The sequence below is a fragment of the Macrobrachium nipponense genome, chromosome 1 (genome assembly GCF_015104395.2).
Source record: "Macrobrachium nipponense isolate FS-2020 chromosome 1, ASM1510439v2, whole genome shotgun sequence".
Classification (NCBI taxonomy): Eukaryota; Metazoa; Arthropoda; class Malacostraca; order Decapoda; family Palaemonidae; genus Macrobrachium; species Macrobrachium nipponense.
Genome location: NC_087200.1, coordinates 125,892,772 through 125,917,485, shown reverse-complemented (window position 1 = coordinate 125,917,485; position 24,714 = coordinate 125,892,772). Strand labels below are relative to the sequence as shown.

At 43.1% G+C, this 24,714-nt stretch overlaps 1 protein-coding gene across 3 annotated transcripts in view; it reads right to left on the bottom strand.

Moving 5' to 3' along the window:
• The window catches only part of LOC135219605 (store-operated calcium entry regulator STIMATE-like), a 139,958-nt gene that overhangs the window by 18,502 nt on the left and 96,742 nt on the right, over nucleotides 1-24,714 (bottom strand). For all 3 annotated transcript variants that reach the window (XM_064256496.1, XM_064256498.1, XM_064256497.1), the window contains exon 5: nucleotides 5,351-5,547. In XM_064256496.1, the coding sequence (XP_064112566.1) occupies nucleotides 5,351-5,547 (197 nt within the window). The remainder of the gene's footprint in view (nucleotides 1-5,350; nucleotides 5,548-24,714) is intronic.

Sequence of the window (24,714 nt, the reverse complement as noted above, 5' to 3'; positions counted from 1 at the left end):
CTCTTTTTGAAAAAGCCAAGGCCAACAAGAAAACTGTCTTTAGAGTCAGCTCCCTGTCTGATGACCAACATTGGGGCTTGAATGGAGCTCGAGTGAGATTTCTCAAGGCGAGAGAAAGTTCCCACGCATGAAGCTTGAGTTCTCTTGGTGAACAGTACTGTTCGAAACTCCTGAACAACAAGATTTCCCAGGATGAAGAGATGTCCACGTCTTTCAGGCGCAAAACCAAGCCCAAGGCTGCTCTGTAGCCTCTAACAGCTGAGCAACAGAGAGACCTTTATCAACCCTTAGGAAGATCAGAAAATCCACTATCCGCTGAACAGAAGTTCCAAGTAGAGAGAAACCCTGTTGACGACACCAACCACAGTAGACCACCCATTTCCCCTGGTAAACTGCCGATAAAGATTTCCTGAGATAGCTAGACATCTGGCCCACAGCCTTTTGAGAAAAACCTCTCGCTCAGAGGAGATGCTTGATAGTCCCCAGCATTGAAGAGACAGGGAATCTACTGACTGGTGAAACCTTTCCATATGAGGTTGGCAAAAAAGCTGTTGCCATAGGGGAATTTCTCTTGGAACTTCTGACAGAAGAGACAGAAGGTCCAGGAGCCACTTTGCTTGAAGCTCCAGAGATGCCACCCAGGTCATAGTGAGATTTCGAGAACTCATCACTCTGTTCAGAACTTGATGGATCTGGCAGAACAGAGGGAAGGTATACACCTTGAGATTGTCCCAAGGACGCTGCAAGGCATCCTCTGCTAGCGCAAGGGGATCCAGGACCACTGAACAGTAAACCTCCAACTCCCTGTTAAGTGAGTGGTGAAGAGGTCTACCATAGGCCTTCCCCAAAAAATGAAAAAGCCTGTCCCCCACATCCTGATGCAGAGACCACTCCATGTCTAGGATTTGGTTCCAATGACTCAGCTTGTCGGCCACCACATTCCTCTTGCCTGGAATTTACTTGGCAGAGAGTCGGTTGCCCATTGGTGCATCTCAACTGTCAACGAATGGAATTGACAAGACACCAGGGCCCCCAGTTTGTTCACATTGGCAATCACTGCTGTGTTGTCCGACATCAGCACAATGGAATGACCCTCTACCCTCTCTTGGAACTCCCACGGACTTAGGAAAACCGCTTTCAACTCCAAAATACTGACGTGAAGCAGCTTGTCCTCTGCACTCCAAACACCCGAGGCACAGAGATCTTCCAGATGAGCACCCCAACCGTCAATGGAGGCATCCGAAAACAGGAGTAAGTCTGGAGGGGATGAATGCACAGGGACTCCCACTGTGAGATTCTGGTTGTCCAACCACCAACGAAGGTCATTTCCCACCTCTTCTGACAGAGGAACTCTCTGCAAAGACAAATCCACCGCCGGAGACCAGAAGTCCTTCAGTCTCCACTGTAGAGAGCAAAGGTGAAGGCGACCATGTGGGACCAGCTTCTCCAGGGAAGACAAATTCCCCACTGGTGAGCTGGCTGTTCAATCTGTGACAGGAATCAATTTGCCACCAACCTGAACTTCTCAAACCTCTGGTCCACCATACTGGACTTCTCCAAGTTTACTACTATGCTCAGCTCCTGACAAAACTGAAGAAGGGGATCCCTGTCTTGAAGTAGTTTCTCCCTGGAGCTTACCAAGACAAGCCAGTCGTCGAGGCATCTCAACAGACTAGGGCAAAGACCCTTGTGAATACCTGAGGAGCCGTAGTCAAACCGAAGCACAGGACCTAGAACTGGAAGACTTGCTCTCCCAGGCTGAAGCAAAGAAACTTCCTGGACAAAGGGTGGACTGGAATCTGAGAGTAAGTATCCTTCAAGTCTATTGACAGCAAGAAGTCATTGTCTATTATTACTTCCAAAACTGTCTGGTGTGTCTCCATCCAGAACCTTGTCTTCCTTACAAAGTGACTCAGTGTGGAAAGGTCTATCACTGGTCTCCAGTTGCCTGTAGTCTTCGGAACCATGTAAATCTGACTGTAAAACCCTGGTGAAGGACGATGCACTTCTTCCTCTGCACCCTTGTCCCGTATTTTCAACACTTCCTCCCAAAGAGCCAAGTATGTCAGAGCCTTGAGCATAAATCACATTGAGGTGGTCTGTCTGAGAGAGGGGAAGAGAAGTCAAAGGGAAGTAAATACCCCACCCCCAGGACATCTACTACCCACTTCTCTGCTCCAGGCAACTGCCATTTGGCCAAGTTGCCCGCCAAGCATCCCCCTACCCATGGCAACGGGGAGGGAGAGGTGCCCACTATACTGGCCACCCCTCTGGCCCTTCTTGTAGAGCCCTCCCAGCCTTGTGGGGGCGAGATTGAAAGGGACACTGCTGCTGTCTTGACTCTGATGAAGAAGCAGACTGAGAGGCTCTCACAAAAGTTGTATGCCTGGTTGACTTGACAGGAGGAGACCGTCTGGTCTGCCATTGCAGAAGGGGAGGAGGACGAAAACAAGCCTCCAATTTAGATACTGCTTGATGCACTTGCCTATCTCTCGTATCAGCTCTTCTAAACGTCACATGCTGGAACTGGTCTGATACAGGTGAGTAGGGTGACCATACTGGTAGTGGTTTTTGTACTGTAACTATAAAATATACAAATCTGCTATTCAGTAGCAATAACTCCTCTCTCAAGCAAGGGGAGTGAGGAGTGGTAATAAACCTTTGTGGCTTATATGGTTTGTTGCTTTATTAGGCAGTTTTCTTTTGTCCCTGGTTGCAATGATTCTGACCTTATATCATTGTATTTCAACCAGGACAGCAGAGTTTTTAGATATCCGATTGTCTACTCTCTCACACGCTTGAGCCCCCTTCTTTAGAACTCGTTCTTCTAGGAAGGGTGGCCAGGTGGGTTAACTCCCAGGCGGTTTAGGGTATTTGTACCTACCTCCAAGTATAAGTCTATCCTATTGTAAAGACCAAAGGTTTGTTCCGCATATGAACAAAATGACAAATTTTCTAAGACAATTTGTATTTTTCATAGCTACAAACCTGAGGTCTTGACAATAGGATAATTTCTAACGCCTAGCTGGATCCTGTTAAAAAGCAGATGAAAGCAAGGAATCTTGTGATATCTGGCAGCGCATGCATAGCTCGGGTGAAGAGTGGTCAAGGACCACGCAGCTACGCCAGTGCGTCAGTCTTTTCTTAGACCACCTGGGCGAGAGTCGTGTTAACCTCTCTTGGCCTTCCCCACCTCACATGTAGTAGGTGTCGTTCTAATTTTTGTACTATAATGAATCCTTGCACGGAATGCCGGGCATGGCCTAAGGAGCAGTGGAAGGTGTTTTATAACGAGAGAACATCGGAGGGTTTCGACTCTTCCTTCTTGGGAGGGTTTTTCGCCTCTTCCCGATGCTTCGTCTCCTGCAGTATTCAACCCCCATAGTAGCGCTGCTCCTGTGTCTCCTTCCTTTTCTTCCATTGATTCGTCGCTGGAAATATCAGGAGGCCACCAGGCTGATGTTTGTAATGTCGCCCCTTCTTCTTTGGGAGTTAATTTGATTCCCGGGAAGGGGGAGGCTTTTTTATCTCTCTCTTTTCTTCCAGAGTCTGAGGCATCCAATATGGCAGCGATTTGGAAGACGCTCAGGCTAGGGGGTACCCCGTCCTTGGAGGGGTTGCTAGCGCATTTTATGGAGGATTGTACCCCCGTCCCCAGGCTGGCCAGGCTGTCCCCCTTCCTCCCAGCCTCGTCTTCGTGGGTAGCCATCTTGTATTGCTCCGCCAGTGACTGCTGCCGCTTCTTCAAGTCGGAGAGACGCTGTGGTGTCAGCCCCGTTGATGACGTCACGGAATCGGTCTATATTTTTCACAGCTAACAAATCTGGGGTCTTAACGTTTACTGCTCACCTCAAGCTGTCCCTCTCTCTTTTCCTGGGTTGGGGGAAAGACTAGCGCGTCACGAGGTTCTATGCCTGGTCAGTGACCAGCTTCCACCTCGTATAGGAACAAGTTGCCAAACACCACCAATTCCTTGCTTTATAGTCTTTGATTGTTTTTAACCAGTTTCCAGCTGGCAAGATTATCCAATTGTTAAGACCAAGGGTTTGTTAACAAGCTATAAAAAATAGAAATTGATTAAAAAATGTGTCATTTTTATATTGCAGCCTTCTCTCTGTTATTGGCTGTTTATATATTTCTAATGGTAAAATGTATCAGATGACTTTGAAATTATACTAATAGTACCAATTCAATGGTATATTTGATGTAGGATTATACTTTAAGTATATATTTGGTATTTGAACTTTTAAGATGGGCAGACATAAGCATTTTTAGAGGGGAGTTCTAACTATTTGCAGGGGGTGTATGGTATCCATCCCCAGTGAATGCAGGGGGAACACTGTATAAATAAGTTGGCGCTCACCAACAGCTTAGGTAAAAAAAAAACCAGCTGGGGGGGGGGAGAGCAAAGTGAAGGTCCACTCCCCAAGAAGTTGAAGAAAGACTGATGCATCACTGGAGTCAAGTGCACTCTTGACTTGCTTCCACCTCAACTACACATTGGATGCCAGATGCCACATATTCCTTGCATTTACAATCTTTTGTTTTTAACCGGTTTCCAGCTGGTGCCAGAAGATTTATCCTATTGTTAAGACCAAAGGTTTGTTTCACATATGAACAACCCTACTGTCAACTTGTGCAATGTCAAAGTAATTGCACTGTAAACATGAGAGATGTCCTTGCGCTGCCATGGGAACATGCATTTCCAACAGAGGAGACATCCTCTGAGGTGATCCCTTATGACAACATACGATCAGTATGTACTCATCAGAGGAGATGTCTTATGATGATAGGACAAATTTCATGAAAGGGATTTATTCCCAAGAGTTGGCATCTATTGTTGGTTAAAAATGGACAGTTGCATAAAACACATTAACACAGATCCTCATTTTCTGTACTCTAGCATTGGGTTATGTAGGTTATTCATCAGATGTTCATGGATCAAACAAACATCTTCATTCAAGGATGTGAAAGTACTTCAATGTGGTACTCTTTTTGAGAAGGATGCTATATACAACAATGGATTGAGTCTGTTTAATTACTTCATAAAAAGAAAGGACTTTTTTATATTTAAAAATCAAAAGATGAAATAGCACTATTTGACTGCCCACAGCTAAGATAATTGGAGCCTTGACCGCTTGATCACAAATGTTATTTCCCCTAATGCCTACATAACTGTAATTCAATAATTCTAGTATAATGGCTACAATTTTTGGAATGAAAACAATTGATAACATGCATCACACATGTTAGTTGGTATCCTGGACAAATTTATGATAATCTGCCATATTTTTCCATATTTTTAGTTTTTAATAACCACACAAGCAAAAAAATATTAAGATATACTTACATTAATGAAAAATGGAATGACTAGCACAACGATGACTACCCTCGCTTGTGGATCCTTGATAGGAGCAAGTATGAGATCTCGTACATTAGACCAAAATGGGAAAGCTAGGAGACCTGTAATAACTATCTTCTCTATGACCATGAGTCCTATATACACACCACATTGATGACCCCATGCCCGAACTGATGGAGGCCGACCTGAAAAGAAAAAGACATCAATCACAATATGCCTACAAATTTACAGTGTAACTAACCAAAAAAATGACACATTTTTCATCAATCTGTATTTTTCATAGCTAACGAACCTGAGGTCTTAACAATAGGATAATCTTCTTGTGCCAGCTGGAATCCAGTAAAACACAACTCACTCATTCTCTCTTCCACAAAATCATCTTGGGTAAGACTCAAACTGGCCCACTAGGGGCACTGAATGAATTACACAACTTGTTAGGCAGCCACCACCGAACCCAAGGAAAAAAAGTGTCCAAAGACCTGTAGGCAACGTCCTTTAAATTGAAGGAAGTGAATGTGGACTGACATAGCCAAGAACCAGCACTCAAAATTCTATGAAGTCAAGTTTTTCTTAAATGTCATGTGCTCTAGCCTGCACATACTCAGTGAGAGAATTAGCAAGTGAGGAGTAAGCCTGTTTAATCATTTCATGTAACCAGAATGAAACAGTTTTCTTGGACACTTCCCTTCTGGACCGGCCTGTGCTAACAATAAGTCTACAGCACCAAGGTCTTAGGTGACAAGTTCTTTTCAGATAGCATCACAGTGCTCTGATGGGGAAAAGCAAGAGCTCTTGTGGATCGTTGTCCACAAAGTCATTCAGTGAGGAGAGAGAGAGAGAGAGAGAGAGAGAGAGAGAGAGAGAGAGAGAGAGAGAGAGAGATAGAGAGAGAGGAGAGAAGAAGAGGAGAGAGACGAGAGATAGTTGAAGAGAGAGAGAGAGAGAGAGAGAGAGAGAGAGAAAAAAAGGCAAATCTGTCATCATGCACCGAGGGGTTCTGGGTGTTTGCCATGAATTCCACGACAAATTCGAAAGCCACCGGCCCCCACAAACCCCTGGTGTGCTTAATATAATTTAGGCCATGAAACTCGCCAACTCTTTTCGAAGAAGCCAAGGCCAACAGGAAAACTGTCTTTAGAGTCAGATCCCTGTCTGATGACTGACAAAGGGGCTCAATTGGAGCTTGAGTGAGACTTTTCAGGACTAGAGAAAGATCCCATGCAGGAGGGTTGAGTTCTCCTGGAACACGGGAATGTTTGAATAAAAAAGGAGACTTACCAGGATGAAGAGATGTTCACGCCTTTCAGGCGCAACACCCTACCTAAGGCCGCTCTGTAGCCTCTGATAGCTGAACAGAAAGACCTTTCTCCTTCCTGAGGAAGATCAGAAAATCTGCTATCTGCTAAACAGAAGCTCTCAGTGGAAAGAAACGCCGTTGAAGACACCAATCACAGTAGACTGACCAGTTCCCCAGTTAATTGCTCACAAAGATTCCTGAGATAGCCAGACATCCATCCCACAGCCTTTTGAGAAAAAACTCTCGCTCAGAGGAGATACTTGATAGTTTCCAGCCTTGAAGAGAAAAGGTCTTTACTGATTGGTGAAATCTTTCCACATGAGGTTGGCAAAAGAGCTGTTGCCATGGGGGAATCTCTCTTGGAACCTCTGACAGAAGAGACAGAAGGTCTGGGAACCACTCCGCTTGAGGCCACAGAGATGCCACCAAAGTCCTCCTAAGATTTCAAGAACTCATCAATTTGTTCAGAACTTGATGGATCAGGCAGAACGGAGGGAAGGCGTACACCTTGAGACTGTCCCAAGGATCCTGTAAGGCATCCTCTGTTAAAGAAGGAGGATCTGGGACCACCGAACAGTAAAACGCCAGCTTACTGTTGAAACGAGTGGTAAAGAGGTCTACCATAGGCTTTCCCCAAACGTTAAAAAGCCTGTCCGCCAAATCCCAATGCACAAACCACAGTGCCCAGGATTTGGTTCCGACGACTAAGCTTGTCGGCCACCACATTCCTCTTGTCTGGAATGTACTGGGCAGAGAGCTCCACAGAGTTGTTGATCGCCCACCGGTGAAGCTCGATTGTCATTGAATGGAGCTGACAAGACGCTAGGCCCACTTGTTTGTTCACATAGGCAACCACTGTGGTATTGTCAAACATCAGCACGACAAAACAACCCTCTACCCTCTCCAGGAACTCCCACAGACCTAGGAAAGCTGCTTTTAACTTCAAAATGTTTGCATGAAGCAGCTTCTCCTCTGCACTCCAAATGTCCAAGGAAAGGAGATCTTTCATATGGGCACCCGACCCATCAATGGAAGCATCCAAAAACAGGAGAAAGTCTGGAGAGGGTGAACACAGAGAGTCTCCCCGTGAGATTCAGGTCGTCCAACTACCAATGAAGGCTTTTCTTCACCTCCTCTGACAGAGGAACTCTGCAAAGGCAAATCCCCTGCTGGAGACCAGAAGTCCTTCAGTTTCCACTGCAGAGACTGAAAGTGAAGATGACTGTGAGGGACCAGCTTCTCCAGAGAAGACAAAATCCCCAGAAGGACCTGCCACTGGTGAGTTGGCTGTTCGGAGTGTGACAGGAAAAAGCATGCCACCGCCTTGAACTTCTTCAACCTCTGGTATGACTGAAAAACCTTCAACGCTGCTGTATCTATATCCATACCCAGATAGCAAGCCCTCTGGCTGGGAACCAGATTGGGTTTCTTCAGGTTTACTACTATGCCTAGCTCCAAACAGAGCTGAAGGCAATCCCTGTCTTGAAGTAGTTTCTCCCTGGAGCTTGCCAAGACCAGCCAGTCATCGATGTATCTCAACAGGAGAATCCCTTGAGCATGAGCCCATGTTGAGACTAGGGCAAGGACCCTTGTGAACACCTGAGGGGCTATAGTAAATCCAAAGCAAAGGACCTTGAAATGGAGGACTTGGTCTCCCAGAATGAAGCGAAGGAACTTTCTGGACGAAGGGTGGATCGGAATCTGAAAGTAAGCATCCTTCATGTCTACTGAACTGACAGCCAAAATCATTGTCTCTTATCGCTGCCAAAACTGTCCAGGGTGTTTCCATCCTGAACCTTGTCCTCTTTACAAAGCGATTCAGAGTGGAAAGATGGATTACTGGTCTCCAGTCACCTGTAGCCTTGGGAACCAGGAAAGTCTGACAGTAAAACCCCGGTGAAGGACGATGCACTTCTTCCACCACCCCCTTGTCCAGCACCTTCAACACTTCCTTCCGCAGAACTAAGTACTTCAGGGAGCAGGAGCATAGGCAAGATTGAGAAGGGGTCTGTCCGAGAGAGAAGGAGAAACGAAGGGTAGTAGATACCCACCCGAAGAACATCTACTACCCATTTCTCCACTCCATGCAACTGCCATTTGGCCCAATGGCCTGGCAGGCATCCCCCTACCCGTGGCAACAGAAGGCACCCACTCTACTGACAACCCCCTCTGCCCCTTCCTCTAGAGTCCCTCCCAGCGTAGTAGGGGCAGGATTGAAAAGGACGCTGCTGTTGTCTTGACTTTGATGGAGAAGAAGACAGAGGGACTCTCCCAGATGACAAACGTCTGGATGACTTGACAGGAAAAGGCTGTCTTGCCTGCCTTTGTGGCAAGGGAGGAAGAAGATGAGAACGAGCCTCCGATTTAGATACTGCCTGATGTACTAGCCTATCCTTGGTATCAGCCGGTCGATCGCATTTTCTAACCAAGTTCTTAGGAAGAGAAGCTGCGACTCAAGGAGATCCCCGTTTTGGAGAGCTGACAAGGACTCTGAATCTACTGACCCTGCTACCTTCGACAAGGCCACGTCTCTCCTGGCCATGAGGAAGTTGGTCCACAAAGTTGCACTAAGGTGGCCTTGATATGAAATGGCCTGAGCACCAGACTGCAAAAGCCTGACAAAGGAGGGAGAACTGACCTAACCTCCCTCAGCTTTATCTGAAGCCATCCTGGCTACCCCTGTGGACCATAAGTCCAGCCAGGAGAGAGAGTGCCCTATACATGGTCTTGATCCAAACAGTGCACATTTGGGTGATGAATCACTTGCACGTTCGCGGGACGAATCACGTACATGGACGTGTGACGGGTCACGTACATGGACATGCGACGAGTCACGTACATGGACGTGCAACGAGTTACGTACACGGCTGTGAGATGACACATGAGCACAATCTTGAGACAAGGAACAATGCCAAGGTGAACTTCCTGATGGAGACCAATCCCTAAGGTCCCAGTCTTTGGTAGGAAAACGAGAAACACGTCTGCGGACCAGTGAAGCCTTACATTCTCGACCGTTAACCACAGTACTGAAGATAGAAGAGCCTTTGGAAGGTGGAGGAGACACCGTTGAAGCAGGCACCTTCAACTTCTTAACTGGAGCCTTATCATCTTACAACAGACTGGAACAGGTACAGGAGACGGAGATGGAGGATATAAGGGACTAACACTTCTATGATCGCGAACACGTACGTGTGAAGGAGAGACAGCCGTGTAAAGAAGTTGATAAAGAACTCTTTCACTCACAACTCTTCCATGGTCACGAACATGTACACAAAAGGGAGAGACACGGCGGTGTACAGAAGTCGGCGAAGCACCCGTGTCACTAGCAACCCTCCCATGGTCACGGACAAGTAGCACAAAAGGGTAGAGACACGGCAGTGTACAGAAGTCGGCGAAGCACCCGTGTCACTGGCAACCCTCCCGTGGTCACGAACAAGTACGTGTAAGGGAGAGACATGGCCGTGCAGAGCAGTTGGCGAAGCACTCCTCTCACCCGCAACACTGTCATGGTCACGAACACCTACGTGTAGGGGGGAGACACAGCCATGTAGAGAAGTCGGCGATGCACTCTTCTCACTCGCAGAAGACGACACCACTAAGTCTGTAATTCTCCTATGTTTGACTCGAGGATGAGGAGGAGACAGACAAAGAAGGAGGGCATGGGAGGGGGGGAGCTTCCTCCCTCTACAACACTCTTGCTACAAGAGGGTGGGGAAGATTCACTCCTCCTACGCCTCTTCTTGCAAGAGAGAGCAGAATACCTCTTTTGAAAAACAGAGTTCAGCCTCTCGAACAAAGCTTGAAACGTCACCGATGGCTCAGCGACATGCAGAGATGATGTTATTTGCGAATGAGATGATGTCACAACAACAGGAGGAAGATGCCAACACAGCTGACGCAATTGGCTGAGAGGATGCTGGGAGTGACGTCATGACATCTCAAATGGCAGCGTTGGTCGATGGCCTCACTGGCAGTGATAAAGGCTAAAGCATTTCCATCAGATCAGAGGGTAGAAAAATGCCAAGAAGTGCTAGAAATCCTTTCTGCTGAGGGAAACTCAACCAGCGAAGCAGTAGCAAGTGTTTCTGGGAATTCTTAATTCGCTAGAAAAGCTAGTTTCTCACGGGAGGTTAAACCTTCGATCATTACAATGGAGGATGAGCGAGTTTAGGTAACCAAGTGAAGACTGTCCCAACATGCAGATCCCACTGTCAACAAAGGTGAGAAACGATCTACTGTGCTGGATGGATGACGATAATCTAACACTTACGGAGACGTCAATCCGAAACAAAGAACCCTGAATTGAAACACCTGCTTTGAAAGACTGAATCAAAGAAACTTCCTGGAAGAATGATGAATCAGAATCTGAAAGTATGCATCTTTCAAGTCTATTATCAGCCTTCTGAACCAATCTGGTCATTGGTATCCATCCTTCTTCTATCAACAGCTGCTTCCAGCATGTACTCCAGCATGTCCTTTGGCAACAGAATTGTGACTCTAGAATATCCACATTGCAAAGGGATAATAAAGTCTACGTCTACAATACAGCTTAACTTGACTAGCGCTGCATCTTTTCTCATCAAAAGGATATTTGCCCAAACATTTGCACTTAAGTATTTTAAGTACGAAACAAACCAGACTGAAGCAATCTGACAAAAGCAGTTTCATCCATTGATTTCCTAGTTGAATCTGAAGAGGTATCTTAGCCACTGTTGTTGACCAAAGATCTAACCAAGGAGCAGTCTGGGAAATAGCAGAAGCTGTTGACTCCAATGTAACAGCTTCTTGACCAGTAAGTGAAGGACAATCCATTTTCAACTGGTCTAAGGCCAACCCAGGTCTTAAATGCACCACATCTGGATTGACATGCCTGCCCCAGCAAAAGGAACCACAGGTGTTGTACAATATTTAAATCTCTCAGTAAAGGAGGAGGGAGAAACTTAAACGATCTATTTGATCGTAAAGAGTTATACCTCCCTGAAATCTGTGTATTAACACTATGTAGCTCAGACTCTGCATGACTGGAACATGGTAATTCATACAACACCTTAACATCCTTCTTGGGACCTTAAAGGGCTTCAATTCCAGAAGGAACTATCTTGGAAGGAGTTTCAGACCTCCTTGAAAGATTATTGACTTGGCAAATAAAATCAATAACTTCTGCATAAGAGGCAAGAAACTCCTGATTCTCTGCTTCTTCCTCTTCCAAAACATTCTGGTCTGTGGACAAGAAAAGTATATCACGGCCTTGGAATTCCTGGCCACTCAATCCTATGGCCACAGCACCTACTTGACACGATGGCTGATCATGACTAGCTCTCTAAAAGCTACCAGGTGAACATGAACATCGGTATATTTCACTGCTCCTTGAACGTGACTGAGAAAGATGCCTATCCCTCCAAGTTGTTGGCTCTCATGAACCATTGCATGCATCATAACCAACATCGCCTCGGCTGTCAACTGTGGCCATTGGAGATCTAATCATCTGGCAATTTCACTATTGCCTGGCCTATTAGCAGAGTGCACACTTCATTCAAAGGAGAATCCTCCAACGTTGGAACACACATTCTCTTAACTGGAGCACTGTCATCCTTTCTCCTCATCTTGAACAGCTGTACAGGAGAAACTGGAACCTGCTCACTGGTCTTGGTAAATTGATGAACCCCTACTGCAGATTCTCAAAAAGCTCTACAAGAATCTCCAAACACCTTTTTCGTCATTCTTACAACTGTACTTGAAGCAGCTTCCGCCCCAATATTTGTCGATTTCTTCGGCTGTGATGACTTATTAGAAAGAAGGCCATCATTCTCCATTGCGGAGCCAACAACTCCTACTTGCGCTTTCCTTTTTACAGGGATGCAACAGTCCCAGCTCGAAGATGAAGTAGAAATTATTCTACTCCTCTTAGCACGAAGATCAGCTATGAAATCCCTTATTTTCCAACATTTGACTGAAGCACACACCGGAGTCACCGAATCTTGCAATGACACTGAACCCACAGTGGAAGAAGACGACAACGACTCACGTCTTTTCTTCTTGCATGTCACATCAATTTTCTCCTCTACAGCTTGCAATTTCTCCATAAACGTGCGTGCCACCGATTTAAATGGAGTACGTAGTTGTATTCATCGACACCGAAGATGTGAGGGTGGAAGGAGTAGGCTGTGACATCATTGAGCTTCATGGAAAACATGAGGCTGCTACTGGAACCCCCTGTGGGAACAGTAACAAGAGACCCAAAATACTGTGGAGTTGGTATCGTATGCGTCGCTACAGATGCCGTGGCATTCAATCCCATAAAATGGAGACCAGGGGGGAAGGGACACCAATAGAGGGAGGCTGCACCAGTAAATGCAGCATCATGTAGTGAGCCAACAAGCCATCCAAGGTTGGTACCCCTGATAGGCCTAGAGCAGCCCACATGCTCTCCATCCTCTGCACCTCTGAAGCTGAAACATAAGACAAAGATGGCGAAGCTCAGCCCCTTTCCACACGGAAAGAAGGGGCACAATTAGGGAAAAAGAAATGAATCCCAAAACTAATCATTGGATGAACCCGACGGGGTAAGGGATGCATCTAGCCTAGACAGAGAAACATATGGATCAGCATCACAATGAGGCAGAACAAAAGATGACGAAGGCAATTCATCATCTAAAGATGGTGTCGTCTACCTCTTCCCACAGACCAAAAATGACATACAGAACAAAGGATTGGTAATTGTACATACATTTTCTCTGCACCTACTGCACGTTGGATGTGGATCTCTAAACACCGATGTTAAGAATCTCAAACAAGGTAATCCACTAATACCCAGGCATTTCCTGTGTTTCTTGCAAGATCCCAAAGAAACCTTAGCCAGGGAGTTAGAACAATCCATCATATCCCAAAACTCATACAATCCAACAGAAAACACACACTGAAACACAGAAAGAAATAAAAAGCAGGCAAACTAAACTGGCTTTAAAAAGGACAGAGAGCAAAGCACATCCTCTCTTTAAAAGTGGTAAGAAAGTAACTAGTGTGGTCCAGATGCCGAAGGGATTGTGGGAGATCCCACATAGCGCATGATCAAGCACAGATGCCAATAGTTCCTTGCACACACAACTTTTTTGTTAACTTTACAGGTTTTCCAGCTGGCGCTAGAAGATTTATCCTAATATTAAGACCGAAGATTTGTTTTGTATATGAGAAAGCCGGTTTTTCAGCAATACAGCAATTTAAAAAAAAATATAGGTATAGGTTGGGCACTGAGGATGATATTTACATTTATCAAAAATTGCACTTGTACTGATATTTCAAAGCATAAACAAAATTTTTCATACTAATTTTTGTTTTTTACTTACAAAATATATCACGTTTTGTTGTTTAGTTGTATTAATTCTAGGTGACTCATGTTAATTTTCTTTTGCATTTCAGTTATATTAATTTTAGGACCTAGGTTTATATACAATATTATGTTCATTTTCTTATTTTGTTTCATTTTTTTAAGGTAGAATTTAAAATTATGTACATATTCTTAAAGCAAATGGAATATCATTTCACTGATACCCTTTCTTTACTTAATTGTGCGCGCCATGGGTATTGTTTGAACACTTAATTATCACACAGATGTCATTTCAATACTCACCCCCAATTGAGAACCCCTGATTTAGAATATTCTAATTAGGCTTCCTATTACATGTTCCTATTGTTTCATGTTGGACAAAGTCAAGGAACAAGGATAACTTGCTCAATCATCCTCATTCTTGAGGGAGTCACATTGGATTAGTTTCTGTTTATGAAGTGCTGCTTTTCAAGTGAGAAGAACCTCCTTTTTGGAGACCACTTTCTGGATCAGCAGGTTAGATACCCTCATCTTTCCTCCAGCAAACCATCTCCAAAACTAGTCCACTGAGGAATATTGTAGTTTCCTTCTTCATTCTGAGCCCCCAATAGCCAGCACTATAAGAAATTTCTGTTATCATTCAAGATCAGTTGACAGGATGGTAACTAGAAGGGATATGAAGACATCATCCCTTCTCTGTTTTTCACTTATGGTAACACTAACTCTCCACTGAAAACAAGAAACCTTGACCATGGGTCTATCTTCTTCTCTAATTCATCTTTCAATTTGTTCCATCTTTACAGAGATGCTCAACCAAGAGGTTTTACTGTCAGTCCTGTAGCCAACTCACTGGAATACTTTTGGAGGAAGTAATTTTTAGGGAAAAAAAAAGAAGACATTTTTATGATAAAATAAAGTTCTAATTATACTTACCCAGTAATTATATAGCGAAGAGTTCCACTCGCCGGCAGTTAAAATCCCGAATTTCACGGGCGTGCTAATTTTCTATTTATTTTGGTTAGGTAACAGTGCCCCACCCACTTTCAGGGCAAAAGAGAGGAACAACAAGGAAAAAGCAGTTTAGTTATTCTCACCAACAGTAATCCATGCTATGATTACTGGGTAAGTATAATTAAAACTTTATCATAAAAACGTCATTTTTAATTATACAACTTACTCAGTAATTATATAGCTGATTTGGGAAGCATGGATAATTCTACCTCAGATTCATAAAAATACATAGACTAAGAATAGAAAAATCTTTGCCAATATTAATTAAAATGTTTATTGATTCCTTAACTGATAAGAAAGTTGTAGCAGGAAAATACTGCCTCTAGTTGCCATTCATCGATCATGTAATGGCGTGGCGTTAAAGCCATGTAGCACTATAACATAATGGGACCTCTGCAGAGAAGGACAATTCCGATGGCTAACAAAGGATAAAAAATAATTGCCCCTGCCCAGGGCTCAGTACCAACATATTACCAGAAAAGATTATTACCTATAACCAAAATAATAAAATGTCCACCACCACCCTATCAAAGGACTGAAGGGTACTCCAGGTACTTCATAACTTCAGGCTTTCCCTAAAACTTCACACCTTGTGTCAAGGAAAAAAATACTTTAGGAAGGGTTGCTTTCTACACTTCCTTTCCCAACAACACACCAGCTGCAAGAAACGGACCCATGGTTCTGCAGTCTTCATACACCACTTTGATGTCACGGAGATAATGCGATGTAAACATGGATTTGCATGTCCAAAATGTAGAATTCAAAATAGAAGAGATCAATTTTTCTTAAAAGCCAGAGATGTGGCTACTGCCTTAATTTCATGAGCTTTAGCCCTGCAGACCAGAAGAACGTCCTCCTTAACTGAAGAATGTGCTTCTCTGATGACATCTCTTAAGAAGAATACTAGAGCATTCTTATATAATGGTCAGGAGGGTTTTTTACGGAACACCAAAGACTGCTAAAATCTCCATGAATGTCTTTAGTTCTGTGAAGGTAGTACTTTCAGGAACTCACTGGGTACAGAGTCCTTTCCTCGTCATCATTACCCAGGACTTCAGTTAAACTAGGGATCGAAAAAAGAGTGAGGCCCGAAGTTAGAGACTCATTCTTGGCTAGAAACCCCAGGGAATATTTTCTCATCAAGCGCATGAATCTCGCTAATCCTTTTAGCAGTCACTAAGGACACTAGAAAGAGTTTTTCTAGTCAAGTCCCTAAAACTAGCTTCATGCACTGGTTCAAAACAAGACCCAGACAACCACTTTAACACAATATCCAGATTCCGAGGCACCACAGGAGAATCTTTACGGTAAGACGTATCAAACGATCTAATGAGATCAAAGATGTCTGGGTTGGAGGACAAGTCCAAGCCTCTGTGACAGAACACTGATGCTAAAATGGCCCTATAGCCCTCGATGGTAGAGAAAGACAGGTTTCTTGCTGACCTCAAATTAAGCAAGAAATTGGCTATTTGTATCACAGTGGTCTTAGACAATGAGATGTTGGAATTCTTACATCAATCTCTACAGATTCTCCACTTATTCTAATACACGTTGCTAGAGGTTCTTCTCCTACACATGGAGATAGCCTCTGAAGCTTCCTTAGAAAACCTTTATTTCTAAGGAGTTTCTGGACAGTTTAAATCCTGTCAAGGCCAGAGAAGACAGGTTTTTGTGGAATCTGTGGAAGTGTGGTTGTCTGAGTAGCTGCTTCTTTTGAGGAAGCAGCCTCGGGAAGTCCACCAATAGATCTACGAGATTGGGAACCATTCATTCGATGACCAAAGGGGGCCACCAAGATCAGAGATGTTGCTGTGTACAAGGAACCTGTTCAGCACTTGCCCTATCAGGTTCAATGGATGGAAAGCATACAATTTCTTGTCCGACCAGTCCAGAAAAAAAGGGAGACTATAGTTCCGAGACGTGACGACAAAGTCTATCGTTGGTTTTCCTCAGTTTCCAAAAGTCTAGGCGGACCAGAGGATCCAACATCCATTCCATCGGCAGGACCTGCTTCCAACAACTTAGCTTGTCCACTAAAACGTTTAGCTTCCCCTGGACAAACCTGGCGACTAAACACGTATTGTTTTGTGCTGCCCAAACGAGATCTCTTTTGCCGCTTCATAAAGAGAGAAAGAAAGTCCCTCCTTGCTTCTTGACGTATGAGAGAGCATTCGTATTGTCTGCATAGACCGCTATCGTCTTGTTTACTACTTCTGATGTGAAAGACTGAAGGCCCAGGTGTATTGCCTTTAGCTCCTTCACACTGATATGCAAAGAACTTTGCTCTAGGGACCATACTCCCAAGATTTCACTTTGTTCTAAAAGCACTCCCCATCCTAGGTCCGACACGTCTGAAAAGAAGTTCAGGTCGGGGTTCAACTGAAAGAGAGACTTGCCTTCCGACAGTCTCTTCTCTGAATTCCACCAAAGAAGGTCCTCTTTTATTTCCTGTGTACAGGAAAATCATGCAAGTCTGGAAGCTCCTTCCCCTGTTCCAACCCACTTTCAGAAAGAACTGTAGGGGTCTGAGCTGTAGCCTGCCGAGTGACACAAACTGCTCCAACGATGAAAGGAACCCTAGCAAACTCATCCAGTTGTTGGCCGAGCACTTGTTTAAGGCCAGAACTTCTTGTATCTTTCAAATGCAAGAATTTACTCTTTTCAAGGTTGCAAAAATCCAAAATCTCTGAGTCACTATGACCATTCCCAAATACTGAATTCCCTGAGTGGGAATCAACTGAGATTTCTGAGTTTACAAGGATTCCTAACTCCTGTACGAGAAAGAGTGTCTTTTTGAAGTGCTCTGTACACTTGACTCTCTGACTGGGCTATTAAAGAGCCAGTCATCCAAATACAAGGATATTCTTATCCTCTGAAGGTGGAGACACTTTGCAATGGGAGCCATTACCCTAGTAAATACTTGGGGCGCCATCGTCAGTCCGTAGCAAAGGGAGATCTATGGATGTCATCCAATCTCCCGGGTGAATGGACGACAGGCCTGTTTGGTTTGTTTCCCTTTTGAACTTCATCTTTACAATTAAGATAATCAGGGTGCTGACATCCAGGACAGGCCTCTAGCCCCCAGATGACTTGAGGACTACAAAGAGCCGATTGTAGAACCCCGGAGAGTAACGATCTTGAACGAGTTCTACCGCTCTCTTCCTTAAAAGAGAAGTTACTTTGTCCTTTAAAGCTGAAAACCTCTCTGAGGAAGGGGATAACATAGCCTTCCTTCAGAACCTTGATTATCCAAGGTTCTGCCCCTTTTCTCTGCCAAACTTCCCAAAACGTTAGAAGTCTGGATCCTACACTTGTGCAGAGAGCGGCATCCTCACTTGCTAGAGGAGCCCCTTGAAGACGTTTTCTTGACGGATTTAGAAAATAACTTCGTACTTTCGCTTGATCTTGCAAGGGAACTCTGTCTGACCCGAAACGCCTAGCCTCTTGAGGGAAGAGGTTGCCTCGCAACCATCGCTGGAGGATCTCTCGGTCTTTGGAAGACCGGGCAAGGAGATCCTACATACATTTCTTCTCCAGATCCAAAGCAATGCCCAAACTGTGACTTCAGGAAATACCAGAGCTCTATCTTCTTGAGCATTCCCATCGTGTAGAGAGAGGCCAAGTCGTGGGAACCGTCCCTAATCCCCTTATCGATACACGAGAGAACTTGCATCCAATTTGCCAAGAGGTTCTCCGAAAGCGAAGGGCAAGACCTAATCTTGTGGGCCAGAACGTCAACAGACCAGTGGAGAAAGTTGAAAACTTCAAATACTTACCCTGAAAATGCCTTTCACAAGATGCGCCAACTCTAAACAAAATCTTCGCCAAAGAAAAACCCAAACGTCTGGCTGCGTCTACAAGACCTGAAAAATCTCCCTGTGAAGAGGCTCAAACACCCAAGGAAGGAGCCTCTTTCATAGCATAAGACAAGTATCTCCACCTGGAGATTCAAAAAGGTGGAAAACAAAAAAGAGGTCTGGCCTTGTTCCCTCTTTTCAGTAAGACAAGTGCCTATATCTTTAAAAGCCTTCTTAGCTGAGAAAGATAAAACCATCTTCAGTATCTTCGAGGGGTTCGAGGAAGGCATACTATCCATAGCAAAAGTCAATTCATGAGATGAAGGAAAAGTCGGCTTGAAAAAGACAGATATGTGGCAAGAAGGAACTTCATTAAAGCCACAAATGCTGAAGAGGAAGCTTCTTGATCCTCTGTAGCTTCGTCTTCAGTCGAAATAGGAGAAAGATCCACACCGGCAGGAGCCTGAGGTGTGGCCTCATCAACTTGTGTCCGTGTTGAAACAGCGCTGAAGCATCTCGAGGTGTCCAAGGAGACGATACCGGGGGAGCTTCGACCACTTCTGGCTCTAGCTGAACTGTTGTGGGTGTTTGCTAGACCGTCGCGGGCGCTAACGGAATTGTGGGAGCTTGAACTACAGAAAGAGGCTTATTCAGTAAAAGCAGAATACTGTCAAGCTTTGACTGAATGGGATCTACGGTCTCAACAGCAGAAGCAGCAGCAGCGGGAGCCAAGGGAGTCGATGGAGGCTCCTGAGCAATGCAAGCAGCTATTAACTGGTGAGCAACAGAAGGGAGCTCGGGCGCCAATGGGCGCTTGACTACGTCCAATGGGCGCGTCTTCATGACAGATACAGGAGCTTGAAGAGGAGCCAAAGAGTGGCACCAGAGGAACGTCAACTTCCAAGAGGCAGTCAAAAGAAAAATGCTCTGGGCTGTCCCAATACTGCAAGAGGGGCGTAGATCTCTAGGCTTCTTAGTATGCACCACTGGAGCTGCATCCAAAGCGCCGCTCTTCAACGGCCGAGACTTGTGCCCTAAACACCACTGACATTGTGGAGAGGAGTCATCCGAACTCGATAACTCATACACATCCAAGGAGAGACCTTTCCATCGGCTCTCCATTGCAACCTGGGAAGCGACAACTGGTTGAACTGAGGGGGCAACTGCTCGTGGGCAGACCCCACCGACCTCCCTTGGGCTACAAATTTGACTCCTTCACTGCATTGAGGAGTATGATAGTGACCTTTGCCTAGGATCGTCAGTGGGACAAACAGCCACCTCCTCCACTGACATAACACTATCACTTTTCGCCTTGTCCATTAGGACCTTCAGACGCACCAAGCTACTCCATAGTATGAACTAACAGCAAAATCACAATTTTTCAAAGTACGTAAATTGTATTTTTCTTAACTATACGTACAAACCTGAGGTCCTTTACATTAGGAACTGCTTTCAGAGTAGGCTGGAATACGGCCGTTAAATTCTTGAACAAGGTGGTTAGGCAGTAACTACTGTCTGGTAGGTGGATAGGCCCCGATGTAAACACTCCACTTTGCCTTTCGGCTCAAGCTTTCAGATTGAGGGGTGGCATGAAGTGGGCATTAATGTAAAGGACCTCAGGTTTGTTTAGTTAGGAAAAATAAAGTTATGGGAGTGCAAATAAATTTTATTTTAATATTTTTTTCCATGAAAATTACACGAGTTGGTTAATATTCTACTTTAAAAAATTGTGATTTGTTCCTACACGATATACAACTATATACAAACCCTCAGTCCTTTAGATTAGGAAGACTCACTGATTGGTGGGAGGAATGTGAGTGAACCTCTTGAACTGACTAGAGTTCGGCATACCTGGGCTATTCCTCCTGGTCGTAAGAGCGAGGAGGAGTGCCCTGCTTCTGACAACTTGATCGGAGTATAGGAACTGCATGATCAAGACTCAGAATTCTGGACCTTTTCAAATTGAGTGAGGAATCGTGACTCATCCAGAAAAGGGCTGGGAAGAATATTTAGAGTTGGAAGCATTAATGCAAGGTTCTGGGAAGGATTTGCATTATTGCCGGTCTCCTTCCTCCAATTGCTAGAGGAAGGAGTGGGATTGCTTCTATGATTCTGATAAGAAAAATAGAAAGAAAACTCTATGTGCAAGCTTACCGCATCAACCAACCAACCAACAAGGACGAGAAATAGAAGGATGAGGAGGGGAAGGTGGAGGCCAGTCACTATCGCATCCTTCTTACCTCTAGAAGTGCACACCATAGGAGAGATGCAACTTATCCTCTCAACAGAGCTGGGTAAGCAAACAACTTGTGAGCTTCCACCACCGGTCCAAGGAAAAGAGGTACAAAGGACCTGTGGGCAGACTCGAAGGAAGAAAGATATAAATATGGTCGTAATGAGGCCACATCTATCTTCTGGTCCGACATATTCTTCGGAGTGATAAAAAGTACCCAGCCAATGGCACTGCTTGCTCTCTGAGAGAGCAAACAGTGGACGTATCCACTGCAGGGAAGTTCCTCATGATCTCAAAAGACTCTGAGGAAGACATGTCATTAGACACTTCTGCATTGGAAGTCAGTAATGGATAAAGGTATCGATATCCAATGAAGGGTGTCGATCCTTCTTAAGTACAACACACCAATAGGGTAAAGTAATGGCTGATCTGGATCAAACAATACAAAGTCCAAAGGGCAGGAGATCATGAAGGTTTCAGACTAATCAACACATGCCAAACGATTGCGCATCTGAGATGTAGTCACGACATGACACCCACCTTTTGAAGGGTAATGTTGAGAAGGAACCATGCAAATCATCTATCTTGTTCGACAACAATGTTGAGAGACGAGATTATGATTCTCGCGAGGTGTGTGCACATTAACCCTTAACCGCCGAGCCGGTATTTCCGAAAGTGTCTCCCGTATGCCGGCGGCATTCAGGAGTGAGTGCCGAAGCAGAAAAAAAGTTTTTTTCAAAAAATCACAGCATGCTTAAATTTCAAGATTAAGAGTTCATTTTTGGCTCCTTTTTTTGTCATTGCCTGAAGTTTAGTATGCAACCATAAGAAATTAAAAAAATATCATTATCATATATAAATATTGGAATATATGACCGCAAAAAAAATTTCATATATAATTGTATACAAATCGTGCTGTGAGCAAAACAGTTAAAGTTAACCCTCTTACGCCGAAGCGGTAAAAAAAAATTGTCTCCCGTGTGCCGGAGGTGTTTCAGAGTGAGCGCGGAAGCGGAAAAAATATTTTTTTCAAAAAATCACAGCGCGCTTAGTTTTCAAGATTAAGAGTTCATTTTTGGCTCCTTTTTTTGTCATTGCCTGAAGTTTAGTATGCAACCATCAGAAATGAAAAAAATTATCATTATCATACATAAATAATGCGATATATGATTGCGCAAAAACGAAATTTCATATATAATTGTATTCAAATCGCACTGTGCGCAAAACGGTTAAAGGTAACAAGTTACTTTTTTTTTTTGTAATGTACACTAAATTGCGATCATTTTGGTATGTAACACATTGTAAAACGATAAAAGCAACACAGAGAAAATATTATCACAAAATAATGCATGAATTTGTAACGAGCGGACGTAAACAAATATTTTTTTTCAAAAATTCACCATAAATCTAAATATTGTCCTAGAGACTTCCAATTTCTTTCAAAATGAAGACAAATGATTGAATATTACTATACTGTAAGAGTATTAGCTTACAATTGCAGTTTTCGACCATATCTGACAAGTTAAAGTTGACCAAATGTCAAATTTTTTTATATATATTTTTTTTATATGCAATTATTTCAAAAATAAGAAAAGCTACAACCTTCAAATATTTTTCGTTTTATTCTACATGGAATTGCGCAAATTTTCATATATAAAACTCTATGAAATACCTAATATGAAACGGAGCAAATATTCCGAGAATGGTACGTACGCATTTCGGAGATTTGTGGCGGAGAATACGCGCGTGGAGGGAAGGAAAGATTTTGCTAGAGACTTCGAATTTGTTTCAAGATGAAGATAAATGACTGAATATTAATAGACTGTAAGAGTTTTAGCTTACAATTGCGTTTTTCGACCATTTCGGTAAAGTCAAAGTTGACCGAACGTGGTTTTTTTTCTATTTATCGTGATATATATGCAAATATTTCAAAAATGAGAAAAGCTACAACCTTCAATTATTTTTTGTTGTATTCTACATGAAATTGCGCACATTTTCATATATAAAACTTTATGTAACAGCTAATTTAAAATGGTGCAAACATTACCACAATTACACGTATGATTTTTTCGGAAGAGTTACCGCGCGGACGTAAAGAAAATGTTATTTTTTTCATAAATTCACCATAAATCGAAATATTGTGCTAGAGACTTCCAATTTGTTGCAAAATGAAGGTAAATGCTTGAATATTACTAGAATATAAGCGTTTTAGCTTAAAATTGCATTTTTCGACCATTTCGGTAAAGTCAAAGTTGACCAAAGGTTGAAATTTTGGCAATTATCGTTATTTATATGAAAATATCTCAAAACTGATAAAAGCTACAATCCTGAGTATTTTATTGTTGTATTCTACATAACAATGCACACATTTTCATATATAATACTTCATGTAACAGCTAATTTACAATGGTACAAAAATTATGTCAAAAGTGACGAAATAATTTCCGAGATGTGTCACAGATACTTTTTAGTGCGGCAAGAAAGAAATTCGCGCTTGCGCGCCTGCGTAACGATTGTAAACAAAACAACACCTTGATCCGTGAACTCCCAGCATCCCCCAAGGTGCGTGATTCAAAAGTTTTAGGCTGGTAGGCCTATAAGTATTTTTCCGCGAATTTTAAAAAAAACTTTTGTAAGTCGACGTAAAATACGTCCAGTCGGCACATGGGAGACAAAAAATGTCGACATAAAATACGTCCAGTCGGCGTAAGAGGGTTAATGAGTTAATTATTTTTGTTGTTGTATTGTACACTAAATTGCAATGATTTTGGTATATTACAAATTGTAAAACGATCAAAGCAACATAGAGAAAATATTATCACAATATGATGCATGAATTCATAACACACGGATGTAAAAAAAAAAAATAGTTTTCAAAAATTCACCAAAATTTGAAATATTGTGCTAGAGACTTCCAATTTGGTGCAAAATGAAGGTAATTGATTGAATATTACTAGACTGTAAGTGTTGTAGCTTACAATTGCAGTTTTCGACCATTTCGGTCGAGTTAAAGTTGACCGAAGGTCGAATTTTTTCTATTTATCGTTATTTATATGAAAATATTTCAAAACTGATAAAAGCTACAACCATGGGTTGTTTTTTGTTGTATTCTACATGAATTTGTGCACATTTTCATATATAAAACTTTATGTAACGGCTAATATAAAACGATGCAAACATTACGACAATCAGACAAAAAAATTTATGATTTTTTCAGAAGAGTTACCGTGCGGACGTAAGGAAAAAGTTTTTTTTTCATAAATTCACCATAAATCAAAATATTGTGCTAGAGACTTCCAATTTGTTGCAAAATAAAGGTAAATGATTGATTATTACTAGAATGTAATAGTTTTAGCTTACAATTGCGTTTTTCAACCATTTCGGTAGAGTCAAATTTGACCGAAGCTTGAAATTTTGGCACATCATTATTTATATGAAAATATTTCAAAACTGATAAAAGCTACAACCATACGTTGTTTTTAGTTGTATTCTACATGAAATTGCACACATTTTCATATATAAAACTTTATGTGACAGCTAATATAAAACAGTGCACACATTACGACAATCGGATGAAAAAATTTCAGATTTTTTCGGAAGAGTTACCGCGCGGACGTAAGGAAAGTTTTTTTTCATAAATTCACCATAAATCGAAATATTGTGCTAGAGAATTCCAATTTGTTGCAAGAT